Source organism: Scyliorhinus canicula, chromosome 3 (assembly GCF_902713615.1).
Source record: "Scyliorhinus canicula chromosome 3, sScyCan1.1, whole genome shotgun sequence".
NCBI classification, from domain to species: Eukaryota; Metazoa; Chordata; class Chondrichthyes; order Carcharhiniformes; family Scyliorhinidae; genus Scyliorhinus; species Scyliorhinus canicula.
In genome coordinates this window covers 98,576,695-98,596,066 of record NC_052148.1, presented here as the reverse complement: position 1 = coordinate 98,596,066, position 19,372 = coordinate 98,576,695, and the positions used below count along the sequence as shown (strand labels likewise).

The window sequence follows — 19,372 nt, the reverse complement described above, 5'->3', positions numbered from 1 at the left end:
CCAAAGGACATTGCAGCTATGAGTAATCTCTGCAATCCAGCACAGAAAGTGTGGCTGGTAAGTCCTTTTGATTTCTCACTGCTCAGTCTGCATTTCCCTCACCCTATATTTGCTAAGATTACTGCGGCCCCTCCGCTGCTGCCTACTGCATGAAGGTGGTGGTGGAGGCTGAAGGCCTTGGTTCACGGTTTCTGGGGACCACCATTGGAAAGTAGGCTTGGAAAACCATAATCACGGTCGCAAGGTATACCTCTGAAAGGAGAGAGTACCAAACACTTATCTGCTGAAAGCAGGCGGGACATGACTATAATGTTGAGGCTGCTTTTGCCCCTTCAAGGTGCCGTACTGGCTCTGCTAATGCCCCTGCTGTAATAACATGGGCTGGATTCTCCGCACCCCGACGCCGAAATCGCGGCCAGCGCTGGGGCGGAGAATCCAGTTTGATGCTGAAATCGGGCCCGGCGCCGGTTTGGCGATTTTACGGGCACTGAAAAGTGGCGTCACCGGGGAGTACGCCACACCGCCAGGATCCATTGCCAGAGGCCCGCTACGACATCCTCCGCCCCCGACCGGCCAAGTTCCCGATGGCGTGGAACCAACATGGTATTGCTGGTCAGGATATTCGCGTGGCGGCTGCGGACTCAGTCCATGGCCGACCTGGTCTGGGGTGGGACGAACGAAGGCCGGGGGAGGCCTTATAGGCAGCCGGGGAATGATTGTGCGGGGTTTGAGAGTCGGGCGCATGGCCGATTGGGGGTCTCTTTCTTGGATCTGGCTCCACGGTTCAAGTCCGCCATTGAGCACGGTGCGACAGCTGGGGGCCACCGCCGTACGCATGCGCGGCCTCTGACCTGGAAGTACGGGGGCCTGTATCTGCAGCATAAGATGCCAGATTTACTCTAGGTCCCTGCTAGTCCCCTGCAGGGCTATGAATTCATGTCACTTTTTTCCAGGGTTTTCAGGAGTAAAATGCCACGGTTTTGACCCCAGCGTGGGGACATAGTCCCAATAATGGAGAATCCAGCCCATGGATTTCCTTCTCCTTCTTGGACTTGGGGTCCAACTTGAAGGCTGCCATGCATCTTCTTATGAGCTGTTACCCAGCAAATTGGTTTGGAGTTGGGGCTGATTTTGGTGCTGGCCGAAATTCCGTTTGTCTCAAAGAGAGGAATATTAATGAGCTTTGTTAAATCTTGCATGTTTTCCTCAAGTAAATTCCATGGTTGCTTTTCACAAATTAAGTCTTAATTTGTAATAGAATTAGAAATGACCAATCTTACTGAATGCATTGTGCATTGCAATACTCCATACTGTATACTGGTTCTATGAAATAAATTACTGCTATCTAAATTTACCATCAGCGATAATAGAAGAGAAATCCTTGGTTCATTTGTGTGACATTGCACTGGTTGCCAGTTTAGAACAGTTCCTTGCCCATTTAAGTGCAAGCATCCTGTATTAAAGCAGTAATCAGAGAAATGCAAAATAAATTTGTTAAAACATTTGCTGATTTTCTTAACAATAATTTCCAAATTATAATCTCAAACATGGAGCGACATTAGAATGTAAATGTGATTGATATAGTCTCTGCAAGTTTATTTTCCTTTCAAACACATTCATTTACATATTGCACAGACAAACACAAAATAACTGGTCTACTGTACAGTCTATCGAGAACAAATTCCAATAACAGTGGTAAAATATATTATGGATCTACATAACCTTCAGGTTTAGACAACAACACCATTTTTATCTTTACATTTATCTAAAGGAATTACAACATCGATCAAACAGCTGTTTTCAATAGGTCTAAATGACACCACCTCACCAAGCTTTCACAGGCTGTAAGCGTTATCTGGGGAGGGGAAGGAGCTGGGTTGAAGAGTTTTGTTTAGTAACTGGGTAATTACATTTATAGTAAATCTAGCAAGCTTGAAACAATATGTTGAAGAAAGGCAGTGGTAGATTTTGTAGAATGTACAAATGTGGCAGTTGTACTTTGTTTCAAGTTTGTCTACCAGAAAAGCCTGCAGAAATGATGGCCTGTATATCTCCAGTCTGCACAATATCTGTAAACCTTTATTTATTAATAAACCTATGTTCATTTCCATAACGTTACTCGATCAGCTACCTGCACCATACTATTCTCATTTTACTACAGCACCAGTTCAACCATAGTAGTTCTTTAATTAAAGAATTAAATTAAACAATGGTGAAAAATAATGCTTTTCTGAATAAATAATTTTGGACAAATTAAAGGCTTTCATGATGGGGAGTGAAATAATTTTTTCATAATGGGTGACCAGTGTCAGCATCAAGACTCGCAAGTCAGGTACCGCACAATTATATACACAGCAAATCTTCTCTTTCTCTATCCCAGAATCTCAAATTCAGAAATGTCACCAGTGTGACATTTTTCTATTTTATTTTATCTGCCTTCCTCTTGAGTTTGCAAATTGGCTTTGTTTTTGAGCTGTGTGCCCATTGGGAGCTGGGTTAACATGGCCAAAACTTATTTCAGAAGAACTTTAAAATCAGCAAATAGAGGATTTTTATCTCATCAGTCTCAGTGATGGATGCCTACTGTATAACCTGCAGTACTACTCAATCTCAGAAAAATATAATAAGTTACTACAGCACAACATGCCCATTCCCTATTGTTGGTCAATAATACAAGTAATTCAAAGACTGAAAGATCTATGATGAGAGTATACTAAAATGTAACCAATTCACACAATCAGAAACTCATTCACGCATGCAATAGGCTAATGATAAAGTTCAATATACATTTATACACGGAAATCGTTTTTCAGTCACACTGACATACAACGGTCACTGAACACATAGTATATATTCAGTAACTTTGCTACAGAGACAAACTATATCTTTAAAAATAACTTTACATACATTTACGCAAGACCAACAATGTCTCTGAGAATCCGTAAATCACACACCATGCTAGCAGATACTGGCTCCAGTATATCATATCCAGGGCTTGAATTGGTATCTGTACAGGACACAAGGGAAATATTCAATTCTTGGAGGCACTGAACAGTTATGAGGTAAATCCCTCGTGTCAGATGACTGGATTATGAGGAAAAATTGGAGAAACTTAGACTCTTCAACCCTGAAAGGAGATGTGTGAAGAGGATCTTGTTGAGGTATAAAAGAATGTAAAATGTAAAAAAAAATCACTACATTCATACTACAAAGGTAGGTCAAAGGGGGCAAGTTCAAACTGGTGAAACAAAATTGTAAGACTGATGTTAGGAAGTTTCTTTTCATTCAAGAGTAATAATGGGGACTAGGGGCAAAATCTTTGTAGTCATTTGAGAGGCAATTGGGTGCAAAAGTGGAGACACTACAGGTTTCTCTTGATAAATGGTTCAAGATAGGTCAAATTGATCCACTTAAATATTTGCTCTGTGACCTTGCTGGGTGTAGCAGATTTTCCGTGACTGTTTATATTTAATTGTTATTATATTGTTTTCCTGCCTGTCCAATTTGAATAAAGTTTATTGTCATTTTCCATAAAAGACACCGAGGATGAATTTTCAAGGGTTTCTCCCACTTATTGTCTATTATTTTGGCAGGAAATATGTGCGAAGGCTAGGGCAAACAGTATAAATACATCCCTTGTTTTACAGTGAGAAAATACTGAACCTGGCCTTTTTACAGTTTTTATCCAATGGATTAAAACAATGAAAGCTAAATGTCATCTTGTTAAAGATGGTCTTGTCTAATGATATCAATGGTTTGAAAACCGTCTGGGCTTACTCGTTATTAAAATGTGTTAACTTCAAGTCCTACAGTATGCAACTTTGCACAGATATCTGCATTGAATTAGAGATGCACTATATATTCTGAAATATTGCACTTAGTGGCCTATTGTTCCTCAATACAGAGGCTACACAAAAATATAAAACGCAGATTACTTCAGTACCTATGCACCATTTTACATTTTCTTCCATCAGGTAAAAATAAAAATTCAGACACCAGAAAGATAACTCTCATTACATTTAATATTACACATTACAGTATAGATCATTTTTTGCAGCTAAAAATAGTTATCTTTGTAATTAGTTTTAATGATGTTGTCGGAATGCCGGCAAACCACTCTTCTGAGATTTGTGAGCTCCCATGCAAATGGTAAATTAGCAGTAAAACTATATGTAGAATCTTGAAAATGATAAAATCCTCAGTAGATACAACCTATCTGTAAGATTGCTGGGTGGGTGGGGGGGGGGGGGGGGGGTGATGTTTTAAAGAGATTTATATTCATGACTCCCTCTACAGTGTTAAATGATGAACAATTACAAATGAGCTGTGGCATGGAGAATACAGCTAACAAAACAAAGGTTATACTGCAGGCTCCAGCTGACCCTAACCTGCACCGCGTCTACCAGGACACAACTGTGGAGATTTGCACTCTACTCTCTTGGTAAGTAATATTTGGCGTTATGAGAGAGTGTCATCAGCATCTGCCTTCTCATAACAATTGAGCATACTCAGTTTCAAGTATCCCAGAGATCCAACAGATTTTATGAGCATTTTTGAACACAGTTTCAGGTTACGATGGAGCAGTAGATCACTCTCAGATTTACGAGTGGTGTGAAATGGCCTACTGGAGGTGGTCTTGCAATAGGTGGCTCTGCAGATCAGGATCTGACTGCAGTTATACATTGCATTTTTGTGTCAATCCATACAGGCAACTTATTCGCATCAACATGAATGTGGTAGTCTATAACTGTAGCCTGAGTCTGCTAGCAAATATATTGCAAAACCTTTTTTTCAAATACTTATTAATTAAGGAACTCTATCCTTTAAGTGAAATATGGATACTTATACACAGGATAGTCGTACAAATAATCAGACTAACTTAACTCAGTAACTTAAATGCATAAATTTTGTTACTGATTTCACAGTTTTGTGCAGACTGAGGATAAGCTATCTATCATTAATTTAGCACTGAAGAAATGCTTGAAAGGCCACATAATTCTAGTTAGCAGGGAGATCTAAGTAAGTTATAAATGTATTACACTGAGCCTGGGAACCCATTGTTCCTGTTAACAGTCACACAAACCTTGAATCTACAGAAAAATTGCAGAACCAATACCAAGATAAGTAAAGGTTGGCTAAGTGTCAGTTTTAATGCAAGAGGTATTGGGAAACAGTAGTGCACAGACCAGCAAAAAATAAATATAGATTGGTTTGTTTCAGGTTATATAGAGGCCATACAGTAACATTTTCATGGACTAATAACTAAGGACTAATCTTTGCAATATAGACACAACTTGATTGCCTCCATACGTCTATGGACAAGTCACTAACAACCGCAGTTTTGCTGCTGTGGAGGAGGGTTCTCTGTGAGTTTTGTGTTTTGTTTTCCTGCAGCAACAGTGGGGTCTGTATCCAAACTCTCTGACATCTTCTCACATATGATGTCAACAAGGCGTTCAAATGTTTGCTTTACATTGATGTTATCCTTGGCACTGGTTTCGAAAAATTCAAAGCCTTGTGGAAAGAATAAAAAACATTAGTTTTTCAATTATCACTTGCACAGAAAGAACAGTCTGTACAGAACATTTCTCCTGTTTGTTTTTCTGTGGATTAGAGAATAGACTGGCGATTTACTCTCAATGCTGCTGCAGCCAGACTGTAATTCAAGTTTCTGTAGTGTTCCAACTCTCCAGTATTTTACGTCAACTCAGCCAATGAATGCCGAGACTTCATTTGATAGTGGGGATATCCTCACCTGATTTTCAAATGCACACCTTTCAGCGGGAGTCATTGACTATTGATTAACTGTGAGAACTCTCACACCAATTTAATCTTAAGAGGTGGACAACGAAACATCAAACTTCAGCGCCTACAATGATCAGCAAAGACTTAAAAATAACATCCACATAATCAACTTTGGCTGCAAAGTTGTGCTGACTTGAACATATTGGCAATATTGGCGGTCATTTAAAATTAAGAAACGTTTTTATAAATTACCTTCATTATCATTGTTCCAGTACCCTTTTTGCTTTTGTTTTGTAACTACCTTTGACATTTAGATAGGAGAGGTGCGGAATAACCCCACAGCATGTAAAAGACTAGGCTAGGGAACATCAAAAGCTGACTTTGAGAGGAATGATGTACAAATTATTAACACCAACAGGTAAATTCCCGAGTTCTCTCTTGTGGTAATTAGTAATTTTGTACTATTCAGCAGTTGTGGAAGCTATCATAGCTACACCTGCTGATTTAATGAAGTATTTTATTTAGCTGGTTGGCTTTTAGAAGGATACATTTTGATCTGAAGTGTGAAGCGAAGTAGCACATATATGAAAATTACTTTGAATTTAAGTATGTAACGAAAGGTTACTTTGAGTATTCAAAATGAGCAAACATCTTTGCTGCTGGCTACTCCTGTGAGGCGATTTGCTGTCATGTTTTGCCATGTTTGTACATCTGGTGTCATTCTCACACATCCGCTGTTAGCCGCCTGCAATCACTGTGACACCTATGCCGAGTTTGATCCCTCTTTCGCTGCCCTCCACTTTGTCCGCTTGAGGAGACCTCAGCAGCTTTCCAGCTTGGATTAATAGCTAACACCCACAGCATTTCCACGCAACCCGCTGTACTTTTCACCATGGCAGGTGATCCGTCATTGATTGGCGACAGGATCTTCTGGTCCCGCTGTTGTCAACTGGGATTCCTGTTGAATGCACCCCTGGCCGCCAGGAAACCCACCGGGGGTATGCGCTGTTTTCGGGATCGGAAGATTCCAGCTACTGACATTTTCTTTTCTGAATGTTACTTTTTAGAAATGTTTCAATTTTAAATACCTTTTCATTTGTCTTGTAGTCTGCATATATAAATTTTAGCATACACCTTAGCAATCACCTTTTAAAGGTTTCTATTTTCTTCCACACATCTTTTTATTTGTTATCCTGATTTCTGAGTCATACAGGGAAGTGGATGGAATGCTGTATCTAAAAGGTTTTATTCGTTTTTAGAAGTTTGTGTTTTCTTCACATATCCTTCATCTTCTCAAAATTGCTTTTGCCTATCTCTATACTTCTAGTTTCAGCATCACATCTGCCATCTACCAAATTGTTTCTATCCCCTTCATTAATAATCGCACTTTGAAACTTGAAGTTATCTCTTTTTCATTGTGTTTAGGCACACTAGTCCTGTGCCAGTTTTTACAGGTCCTCCATTATCTCACTTATTCGGCAGGATTCTCTGTCGGCTGCGCTGAAATCAGGAAAAGCGATTGGTCACAGAATCGGTTTTGACGCCGAGAATTGCGGTGGTGCTGGTTTCACACCAAATCGCTATTCTTCAGTGCCTCGACAGTGGTGTCAATACATTCCACTCCACATGTACAGTAAACACCGTTGGCATATCATACACGCCAGATTGACAGGGAGTGGGATACCTTGGTATTGGTTTCGGACAAAGCTCGGCACAACATCGAGGGCCGAAGGGCCTGTTCTGTGCTGTACTGTTCTATGCTCTATTAGCGGACCTGACCCCGTTATTCTCCGGGGCCTCCGCGATTCTCTGCCTCCACTGCAGTGAATTCCCGATGACGAGGTTCACTTGTGCTTTTAACAATTGTGAAACCGCCGCCGTGTCTGCTGAGGGAAAGAGTATGGAGAGTGTCCAACATCGCCATGGTGTGCTAATAGTTGTGCCACTGACGGGAGGCTTCTGCCAGGGCTGGGGGGAGTAGCGAGGGGTGGCCAGGAGGTGGGCTGTGGGGTCGGGGTGGATGGGCACGGAACGCCGCTGCCACAGACTGCAAGGCGGCCATACAGCTGCCCACGCCGTTGATTTCCCACTGTGAACATAGTGCCATAGGTTGTATGGGTGTCCCCTGGGCCCCCTCCTAAGTACTCTGGCCCCAGCCGACCCATCAACAGGATGGGCATGCTCCAGCACAACCAGTGCCATCTTGTTGGCTGGGATAAGTGTGTGTCGGGAGTGCAGGGTGTATATGCGGCTGCAGCCTGTCAGCCTCCTGAGTGTCAATCATGAATGGTATCTGGCACCATTTCCCATTGGAATTGATTGTGTTCCACTTGGTGCCGGTGCTAGCGCCTTTAGCAGCCACTGAATTGGTCCAGGTGCAGCGTTAGTTTTTGCTCTCGTGGAACTCCACGATTCCTGCCCCGGCGTCAACACTTAGTCTCAGGACCGGAGAATCCCACCCCTTATCTTTCTATATCACAAACCATTTTGTTTCAATGGACTTTTAACACGCACTAACATTTTACATTGGCTTCTCTTATGGAACGTGTGTGCTGTCCTTTAACCTATTCTAGCTGTCCAGTACTGCCTGGTGCCTTGGCAGTGTTGCTGTCACCTATCTACATGAGTAGACACCTAAGACAGCTGACTGGAGAGTTCATATGGACAGCTAGCAGATTCCTCCAGCAGGGTCTGATGCCCGTGGAATCTCTTCATCAATGTTGGAGTCTACTTTCACTCCTGATTCCTCTGCATTTGTTCTCAATCTCCCACCCATTGGCAGGAGCTGTATCCTCTCAGGTGGAGCAGTGAATCAATGAAAGTAATGCTGAATAATGTGGTTGCTGATAATGTCATGGGGTTTAGAGGTTGAAGGGTCTTGTCATCTCCTTTTCCTCCTCCGCAGCATTTTTTGCGAGTTACCTGAAAAAAAAGAAGAGCTTAGGTGGATAATTTGAGGTGTTCTCTCCAGCGCTTGAAGGTGCATAATGAATTTCTTGTAATGTCTTTGCTCCCAAGACATAAGATGGGGAAGCTGCCTATGGCCCAGGAAAACATACCGTTGCCACTTGCCTCCTACTTCTCCAATGCCAACAGTATCCACGATATGCCACCCAGAGCACCAGTAATTTGTCCCAGGTGGGCTAAGAGGCTATGTACGTCAGGTGGCCACCACCTGCAGCTCAAGAATTGCACATCTCATGGGACACCTACTCCTGAAAGTGAATAGAAAAGACAAATGAATAAGAATAATATTGAAGATTGTCAAAATATCGTGTTCTAAGAGTTGGACACTTAGATAATAATGAGGCCAACAAGCACATAAACACAGGTCTGATTAGCTAGGGATGTCTTTGCTTGCATGTATGCTGTGAGGTTACGTGCCCTTGCAGATTATATACGGTAAAGGGAGCAGGGATCATTCGTGCAGTTTACAGCTCTTGAGGCTGTCATGACTTTGCCTAGCAACACCAGTAAAACAAATTTAACAAAACATAACAGGATGCAACCTGCCCAGCAACAAATAGAAAACTGCCTCGAGACAGCAGTAGCCAATATTCAAAAGGTTGGTGAGATGTGTCTCTCCCAGTGATGAGGTTAGAAGGTATTTTAGATAAGAACCATGATGTGAATAGCTTATGGATAGAAAATTTTACCTATATAATAACAATCTTTATTAGTGTCACAAGTAGGCTTACATTAACACTGCAATGATGTTACTGCAAGAATTCCTAGTCGCCACACTCTGGCACTTGTTCAGGTACACAGGAGTATTCAGAATGTCCAATTCACTTAACAGGCACATTGGGACTTGTGGGAGGAAACCGGAGGGCCCGGAGGAAACCCACGCAGACATGGGGAGAACATGCAGACTCTGCACAGACAATGACCCAAGCTGGATTCAAACCTGGGTCCCTGGCGCTGTGAATTGCTAACTACTGTGCTACCGTGCCGCCCCAGGAACGAATGGGAAGATCAATGAGGTATACATATGACAATGTCTAAAGTTAAGGAATTTGATTGGGGCAGACAGCCAAATACATAGAAGACAAAATCAAAGTGGAATAAAGGTATAATTGACCAGACCCTCAGAAGCAAGGCAGGCTTCTGACTACTTTTGACACAAAGCAAATAGCATTACTGTGGTTCATGACAAGGCAAATAGGGGTAGCACAAGTGGATAGTACTGTGGCTTCGCAGCTCCATGGTCCCAGGTTCGATTCCCCGCTGGGTCATTGTCTATGCGGAGTCTGCACGTTCTCCCTGTGTCTGCGTGGGTTTCCTCTGGGTGCTCCGGTTTCCTCCCACAGTACAAAGGCGTGCAGGTTAGGTGGATTGGCCATGATAAATTGCCCTTAGTGACCAAAATGGTTAGGAGGGGTTGTTGGATTACGGGGATAGGGTGGAAGTGAGGGCTTAAATGGGTCGGTGCAGACTCGATGGACCGAATGGCCTCCTTCTGCATTGTATGGTCTATGTTCTATGATATTCTGGGTAATGAACCAGGCCAGGTGTTAGATCTGGAGGTAGGTGAACACTTTGGAGACAGTGACCACAATTCGGTGACCTTTACGTTAGTGATGGAAAGGGATAAGTATACCCCGCAGAGCAAGAGTTATAGCTGGGGGAAGGGCAATTATGATGCCATTAGACATGACTTAGGATGTGTTGGTTGGAGAAGTAGGCTGCAAGGGTTGGGCACACTGGATATGTGGAGCTTGTTCAAGGAACAGCTATTGCATGTTCTTGATAAGTACGTACCAGTCAGGCAGGGAGGAAGGGGTCGAGCGAGGGAACCGTGGTTTACCAAAGAAGTGGAATCTCTTGTTAAGAGGAAGAAGGAGGCCTATGTGAAGATGAGGCGTGAAGTTTCAGTTGGGGCGCTTGATAGTTACAAGGAAGCGAGGAAGGATCTAAAGAGAGAGCTGAGACGAGCAAGGAGGGGACATGAGAAGTCTTTGGCAGGTAGGATCAAGGAAAACCCAAAAGCTTTCTATAGGTATGTCAGGAATAAAAGAATGACTAGGGTAAGAGTAGGGCCAGTCAAGGACAGTGGTGGGAAGTTGTGTGTGGAGGCTGAGGAGATAAGCGAGATACTTAATGAATACTTTTCGTCAGTATTCACTCAAGAAAAAGATAATATTGTGGAGGAGAATGCTGAGACCCAGGCTATTAGAATAGATGGCATTGAGGTGCGTAGGGAAGAAGTGTTGGCAATTCTGGACAAGGTGAAAATAGATAAGTCCCCGGGGCCGGATGGGATTTATCCTAGAATTCTCTGGGAAGCCAGGGAAGAGATTGCTGAGCCTTTGGCTTTGATTTTTAGGTCATCATTGGCTACAGGAATAGTGCCAGAGGACTGGAGGATAGCAAATGTGGTCCCTTTGTTCAAGAAGGGGAGTAGAGATAACCCCGGTAACTATAGGCCGGTGAGCCTAACGTCTGTGGTGGGTAAAGTCTTGGAGAGGATTATAAAAGATACGATTTATAATCATCTAGATAGGAATAATATGATTAGGGATAGTCAGCATGGTTTTGTGAAGGGTAGGTCATGCCTCACAAACCTTATCGAGTTCTTTGAGAAGGTGACTGAACAGGTAGACGAGGGTAGAGCAGTTGATGTGGTGTATATGGATTTCAGTAAAGCGTTTGATAAGGTTCCCCACGGTCGGCTATTGCAGAAAATACGGAGGCTGGGGATTGAGGGTGATTTAGAGATGTGGATCAGAAATTGGCTAGTTGAAAGAAGACAGAGAGTGGTAGTTGATGGGAAATGTTCAGAATGGAGTTCAGTTACGAGTGGCGTACCACAAGGATCTGTTCTGGGGCCGTTGCTGTTTGTCATTTTTATAAATGACCTAGAGGAGGGCGCAGAAGGATGGGTGAGTAAATTTGCAGACGACACAAAAGTCGGTGGAGTTGTAGACAGTGCGGAAGGATGTTGCAGGTTACAGAGGGACATAGATAAGCTGCAGAGCTGGGCTGAGAGGTGGCAAATGGAGTTTAATGTGGAGAAGTGTGAGGTGATTCACTTTGGAAAGAATAACAGGAATGCGGAATATTTGGCTAATGGTAAAATTCTTGGTAGTGTGGATGAGCAGAGGGATCTCGGTGTCCATGTACATAGATCCCTGAAAGTTGCCACCCAGGTTGATAGGGTTGTGAAGAAGGCCTATGGTGTGTTGGCCTTTATTGGTAGAGGGATTGAGTTCCGGAGCCATGAGGTCATGATGCAGCTGTACCAAACTCTGGTACGGCCGCATTTGGAGTATTGCGTACAGTTCTGGTCGCCTCATTATAGGAAGGACGTGGAAGCTTTGGAACGGGTGCAGAGGAGATTTACCAGGATGTTGCCTGGTATGGAGGGAAAATCTTATGAGGAAAGGCTGATGGACTTGAGGTTGTTTTCGTTAGAGAGAAGAAGGTTAAGAGGTGACTTAATAGAGGCATACAAAATGATCAGAGGGTTAGATAGGGTGGACAGCGAGAGCCTTCTCCCGCGGATGGAGGTGGCTAGCACGAGGGGACATAGCCTTAAATTGAGGGGTAATAGATATAGGACAGAGGTCAGAGGTGGGTTTTTTTACGCAAAGAGTGGTGAGGCCGTGGAATGCCCTACCTGCAACAGTAGTGAACTCGCCAACATTGAGGGCATTTAAAAATTTATTGGATAAGCATATGGATGATAAGGGGATAGTGTAGGTTAGATGGCCTTTAGTTTTTTTTTCCATGTCGGTGCAACATCGAGGGCCGAAGGGCCTGTACTGCGCTGTATCGTTCTATGTTCTATGTTCTATGTTCTATATGTTAGAGTACCACAAACTGAAATTGAAACCAAAGGTTTTTAGGAAGGAATGCACTTACCTTGACTTCCCCAGTTGGATCGTGATCTTCTTTCTGAGGAATCCTAGAGGCCAGGGTGTCACTCATTATCATAGCCTCTTCCCTCCCAAAGTTCCCATCACAGACTTCAGGGGTTTCCTAAAACGACTCCAAAGAAAGCGCCCATCTTGTTCAATTCAGTCAGCACAACATCCAGGTTTGATTCAGGAATATTTGCTGCCCTTCTCTTTGATCTGGTGGCTATCCTTATCGCCCAGTTTATCTGCTGCCTTCAGTGCTGCCATTAACCCCAAGGGTTTTATATCTTGCTGTAGTAGGTCTCTGCACAACGAGCTTTCGACACAGCTCTATTGCCTGCCCATGTTTACCTGTATCAATCCATTGATATAACTGGCTCAACAGACTTTATTTGCATTGCCTGCCCACCTCTTCTCAGCTGAGCCTGTGGTTTCTACCGTGATCTCTATGATGATTAAAAATCATCAAAAACTTGTGAGTATAAAGATTTTAATTTAATTTTGTACTAGTGCCATCCAGATAAGCTCTGCACAGCGTGTATTAAGCAGTATTGATCAATGCTCATGTAATTTGTCATAGAGATAGATTTTACTTCCATATGATAAATTCTAATTGATGCTTATTGGTCTTCATGGCTCTAAGAACCTCAATATCAAAATTAACTTCATTTACTTTAGAATTTTAGAACCTTTTAGGACTGCTCGAAATAAATGCGCATTGAAATTCTGGTTGTGCCATTGTTCCATGGTACCTCGCCCTGGCCATGTCTAATCCAGGAGACAGGATCATTGCCATGTTGAAGCCAGATGTCTGGGCAAGGAGGAGCACTCTGGCCCTGCTTACACATGAGAATGATCGGGTGCTATTGAAATGGGCTGAAAAACTGATTGAAACAAAGAATTAAAGTAATTCCTCCATTTCGACAAATTAGGAATGAAAAAAATGAAAAAATGAAATGAAAATCGCTTATTGTCACAAGTAGGCTTCAGGCGTAGGAGACGGTTGGCAGCACGGTAGCATTGTGGGTTAGCAGCACGGTAGCATTGTGGGTTGGCAGCACGGTAGCATTGTGGGTTGGCAGCACGGTAGCATTGTGGGTTGGCAGCACGGTAGCATTGTGGGTTGGCAGCACGGTAGCATTGTGGGTTGGCAGCACGGTAGCATTGTGGGTTGGCAGCACGGTAGCATTGTGGGTTGGCAGCACGGTAGCATTGTGGATAGCACAATGGCTTCACAGCTCCAGGGTCCCAGGTTCGATTCCGGCTTGGGTCACTGTCTGTGCGGAGTCTGCACATCCTCCCCGTGTGTGCGTGGGTTTCCTCCGGGTGCTCCGGTTTCCTCCCACAGTCCAAAGATGTGCAGGTTAGGTGGATTGGACATGATAAATTGCCCTTAGTGTCCAAAATTGCCCTTAGTGTTGGGTGGGGTTACTGGGTTATTGGGATAGGGTGGAGGTGTTGAACTTGGCTAGGGTGCTCTTTCCAAGAGCCGGTGCAGACTCAATGGGCTGAATGGCCTCCTTCTACACTGTAAATTCTATGATTCTATGAAATGAAGTTACTGTGAAAAGCCCCCAGTCGCCACATTCCGGCGCCTGTTCATGGGAGGCTGGTACGGGAATTGAACCCGCGCTGCTGGCCTGACTTGGTCTGCTTTAAAAGCTAGCTATTTAGCCCTGTGCTAAACCAGCCCTGACCCCTTACTATCATCGATGTACAACACCCAAGGTAATTTAAATGTTCTCTAACTTACTTATTTATGTTGCCTACCGCTGCTCATAGGTGTTATCCCAGACAGCACATCAAAAGTTGAGGCAGCCTGCTGCATGTCTCGGCCTATGCCTGTGGTGCCATTGGCATCCGACCTCTGGAGGGCCTGGACCAGGATGAGCTTGGCCAACCTCCCAATCTCACAGGTGACAACATGCTACCCCATTCTGCCCACTGCCCATCAGATGCGTCAGTGCCAGATTGGGGGGGGGGGGGGATAATGAAGCAGTGAGGTGTTCCAGCTCCTTCCCTGTGGGAGTCACCGGCATGGGCCACATCACTTTCTCCTCCCTCAGGGTTTCTGATGGCCACCAGCCTACATGGGATGGAGATGAGACCAGAGTGAGATCCTGAAGTTCCACCATCACCTGGCATTCCAGTCCAGGAGGCCAGCTCTCATCTAAGCCAAGGTCTCGATGCCCTCAACCATGGAGCACTGAGGCTGGGCACTTCCCTCAGCGGGTGAGACATGTCCCTCACTACCTTGGTCATGTCTCTGACAATGTGCCGTGTCCCTCTGAAACTGTTCCATGTCCCTTTGTGTCAGTGTTATGGCTCTCTGTGTCTGGCCAAAGGCAGTGCGGCCAATGCATTTGATGCCCTCAGCAAAGGCCCTTTATGACTGGGCCAAGCTCTGGAGTGCCGCAGCAATGTCCATGTGAGCCCGGGACATGTTTGCCTGTGACTAGGCTCCCCTGTCCTGCATCTCAACAATCGACCACACAGTATGCCCCAAGCCTTGGATAACTTGACTTATGACTCAGACTTTTAACCCCAAGCCTTCCACTGCGGATGTCACCTGTTCAGTGTTGGCCTGTGTACCATGCATTGGCAGCATCGTCTCCTACGCCTGAAGGCAGTTGGACTCTTTCAGCTGTACCTGCAAGAGCTGGTAAGTTGCTGACACCCCCTCGTCCAAATCCTGGCTCTGCGTCTGCATCTCTACCAGTGATGGGATCATACTTTCCAGAAGTACGACATCTGTCCAGACTACAGCTATCCCCTGGGATCGGGCAGCCCCCTGACCAACCTCTCCCTCGAGGGTCACTATCTCTACTTGATGTGCTGCAGGATGTGTAAAGTGTACAGCTGACGGTGACCCAGGAGACTCTTCACTACAATGCCCCACTCAGGTGATAGTCTCTGCGATGGTAGAGGGTGCAGGTGGCATTAGTAATGAGAAGTCAGTGTCTTCCCCAGACTGGTGCTCCAGAGTGTGCTGGTATTATGTCTGGAGAGCTGGCCCAGTCTCATCTATTTGCATCCTGCCAGATAAAGGACAAGAAATATGGTGAGATCTTGAGATTGACTGCTCGATTGGGGGAGGGGTGATTCACTCACTTTAGGGACATCAGCTTTGCATTGGGCTCTCATTTAGTTGCTGCTTGCCGACCTCTGTTTTCCTTCTGTTTCTGACACTGCCCTTTCCTTGGCCTCGCCTGCAAGCTCCATTGTCCACTACTTCCCAGGGATATGCATGCGCAGGTCAGGGACTCCCCCTCCAGTCTTCAGGCACTCTTGCCTGCATTGGGCTGCCTTGTCCGAGGTGACACAGACAGAACATTGTGAGATGCATGGAGGCGTGTCTGATGCAAAAGCCTTGGCAAAACAGACCATAAAGGTGTTAGGGTTTTATGCAGCAGGGTGGGATGCAAGGGTGATGCAGGTAGCTGGGGTGTGGTTGGCCTCTAGGGGATTGTGGGGGTGATGTGAGGAGTGAGGGACAGGAATGATGCCAGGGTTACAGAGTTGGTGACTCACCCGAGCTGCCCTGCATAGGTTTTTCATTTTTTTTGACACTGGGTTCCAGTCACCTTTATCAGGCTGGCAGCACTGACTGACTCTGCCACCTCCTCATAGGCCCTGTTGATGCCAGCCGGTTTTCGTCAGCGCCCCACCATGGACAAGCGTTGTGCTTCTCGAAGGTATGATCCCATCACCTCCTCTCCTGTGTCCAGAATTTTCTCCGCTCACTCCCCATGAAGCATGGCGCAGGTCTCCGTGGAGCTATCTCCCTGGTTGGAATGTGTGTGTTTGGGGAGTGGAGTGCTTGTAAACATCTCTGGCTTGTCAAGTTCTTCAGTGCTAATTCTGGCCCCAATTAATTAGATGACAGTGGGAGTAGGAATTGCTCTAGATTCACATGGGCAGAGTGCTGCCAATTTGCATGTCCTGACTCACTTTCCGAATAGCTCCCCCAACGGGAACGCGAAGCGCACACAATTCAGTTCTGGTGGCAACACTTGGGGCGTGATTCTCCGGCCGCGTTGCACTCTCGCTCGAGTGAAACGATGCTAGTGAATAATGGGAGAGGCTGAAAACGAGATCCACACCACACCAAACAGTTTGCGAGGCAACCGGCCCACTCCCCGAGGCGAAATTGGGATCTCGCCATAGTGTGGAGAGAAACCAATTATCACCACTTGTTTCCATACAATTAACGGGAGCCATCCCATATCCTACGGCCTCCTGTCATTCAGCGGCCTTCCCAGCAAGTGCTTACTCCTTTTGAAAAACGTGAACCTGGCGGAAGGGCTTCTGTGGGGAGCCGAGGAGGTGAGTAGCCATCTTTGCTCACAGGCAAAGAGCCTGAGGGCACTGGTCTTGCCACCTCAGTGCCCGGTGAGAGGTGGGGACCTCGGCTAGAGGTGGGGACCCTCTTCAGTGGTCGGTCACCATGGGAGGGTGGGGGGAGGCGTTGGGGGAGCAGACAGGGGGGCAACAGCACGCTGCACCACCATGCCAACCCATGGGTCATCTGTATCCGTTCCGGGGCAATCCTTGACCCTGCCGGTCTACAACCACTGACTGCACATAACCCCCACCGACTGCCGAGGCCTCTTGCCATGCGGCTAAAGGCTATTGCTAATAGGGGATTCACACTCGTGGTTAAGTGAGCACTTCACACAACCCAAGTGGATTCCCATGGGTAGGCGGACCATGGAGCATGTGGAAGTCATTGCCTAGCATCCTAATCAGACCATGATGCCTGTACACTGTGCCTTAACACTGCAGGAGGCAACATCACACATGCAGCAGCCAACCTCCAAAAACCCAGGGGATTGGATACAGCTCCGGGATATGTCCATGGGCAGAGGGTGGGTGAGTGCCACTGGGAATGGATACCTGGAGAGATGGGCCAAGGGTTCAGAGGTCAGCCTGCATTGCAGAAGAAACGATTGGTTGTGCACAAGGGTGTTTATTCTTTGTAACAATTTCCCACTCTCCCACTGGGGTCCCCTCACTGGGGTCCCCTCCCACCCCTTCTCCGGTACCCTCAGTGGTCCTCGATGTGCTTAGCCTCCCTAGGTCTCACGCTAAATCTAGGTGTATCCCCAGGATGCACATCAGAGGTGGAAGCAGCCAGCTGCTTATCACGTCCCATGGCCTTTGATACCCCTGGCGGGCCCTCTGGCACCGGAGGGCCCCGGCTCACTTGTCGACACATGCATAGCCGGGCCGCCCTGTCCCGCGTGTTGGATGCGAGAGGGGTGGAACTCAATGGAGCTGGTGATCACAGTTGACACTCAGTGGGATGGGTTTACATCCAGTGCCCCCTCCTCCTGCTCGGTGGCCATATGGCCCTGGAGTTCACCATGGGACACAGGGGCAGCTGGTTTGAACGCCGACTGCCCCTGCATCATCTGGTTCCTCCAGCCCTGGTGGTTCCCCATGGTCCGCACCATCGTGTCGACGCCCTCGTCGATGCTCCTCAATGACTGGGGCAAGCACCATAGTGCTCGGCCATTCCCAGCTGAGAACGAGACATGTCCCGCAGAACCTCATCAAGGTCGGCCTGGTATGGGGTGACACCCCAGAAACGTTCTTGATTAATAAGGGGATCAAGGTTTGGGGGGAAGACAGGAGAATGGGGTTGAGAAAGTATCAGCCATGATTGAATGGTGGAGCAGACTCAATGGGCCGATTGGCCTAATTCTGCTCCTATGTCTCATGATCTTATGGGGGGGGGGGGGGGGGGGGGGAGATGGGTCAGTCAGTAAGGCAATAACAACTCATGATTGACAGGTGTGGTTCATAGTGGTGGGAGGGAGGTTGTGAAGGAAGGGTTGGGGGGGATTGAAGGGAGATGGGGGTGGAGGGAGGGTTGGGGGTCACACGGAGAGTTGTGGGGTGGATACCCACGTGGGGGGTGGAAAGTTACCAGGGTGGGGGGAGGCGCATTGGTGTTGACTCACTCATGCTGCCTGGTGTAGATCGTTGACCTTTTTCCTGCACTGGAGGCCTGTCCTCCTGGTCACACCTGGCGCTCACAGCCACCTCCACCTCATCCCAGGCAGCACTGGCTGCCATGTGACTGACCCTCCAGGACCCTTGAGGGGACAGGACCTCGCTCCTGGTCTCCAGGGGCCTGGCCAGATCTGCATCCTTAAATCTTTGGGCCGGTCTTCTGGATGCCATGGTTGCGAGCTGGCTGAGATTGGCTGTGCAAGAGCTGTTCAAGTGCTGCTCGACCTTGTTAGCGGGGGGCTGGCAAGCGTAATTCTGGCAAATCGGCTGGTGAGCCTTCATTTGCGGTGGATAAACCCTTGAGGCCTCATTAAGTGTACCAATTAACGTTGAATAGCATTGCCAGCCTGCTGGGCCGAACAACGAGAAGCTCGCAGCTATTCGCACTCGCTACCAGACGTAGAAATCTTTCCGGAGAATCCTGACCATGGCTCTGAAATGGAGAATTTCAGGCCAGGAATAAACTATTGTAATTTGTCCATGGGTCACTTGTGGTTAGTTGGAAGAAATCCACCACAACAAGGCTAGCAACAACGCAACAATGTATGGCTGCCTGTGAGGTGGCACACATGTCTGGAAGGAGATCCTGGTGTAGAGGTTGGAGGTCAATCATCTCAGCCCTGGACATCACTGCAGCTGTATCCCAAGATAGTGTCCTAGGCCCAACCATCTTCAGCTGTTTCATCAATGACCTTCCCTCCAACTTAAGATCAGAATTGGGAAAGTTTGCTGATGATTGCATAATGTTC

The 19,372-nt window shown here is 46.3% G+C and overlaps 1 protein-coding gene across 3 annotated transcripts in view; it reads right to left on the bottom strand.

Moving 5' to 3' along the window:
• Positions 1–1,570: 1,570 nt before the first annotated feature.
• The window catches only part of rab3c (RAB3C, member RAS oncogene family), a 214,020-nt gene continuing 196,218 nt past the window's right edge, over positions 1,571–19,372 (bottom strand). For all 3 annotated transcript variants that reach the window (XM_038790966.1, XM_038790965.1, XM_038790964.1), the window contains exon 5: positions 1,571–5,514. In XM_038790966.1, coding sequence (XP_038646894.1) covers positions 5,327–5,514 — 188 coding nt within the window. In that variant the 3' untranslated portion in view covers positions 1,571–5,326. The remainder of the gene's footprint in view (positions 5,515–19,372) is intronic.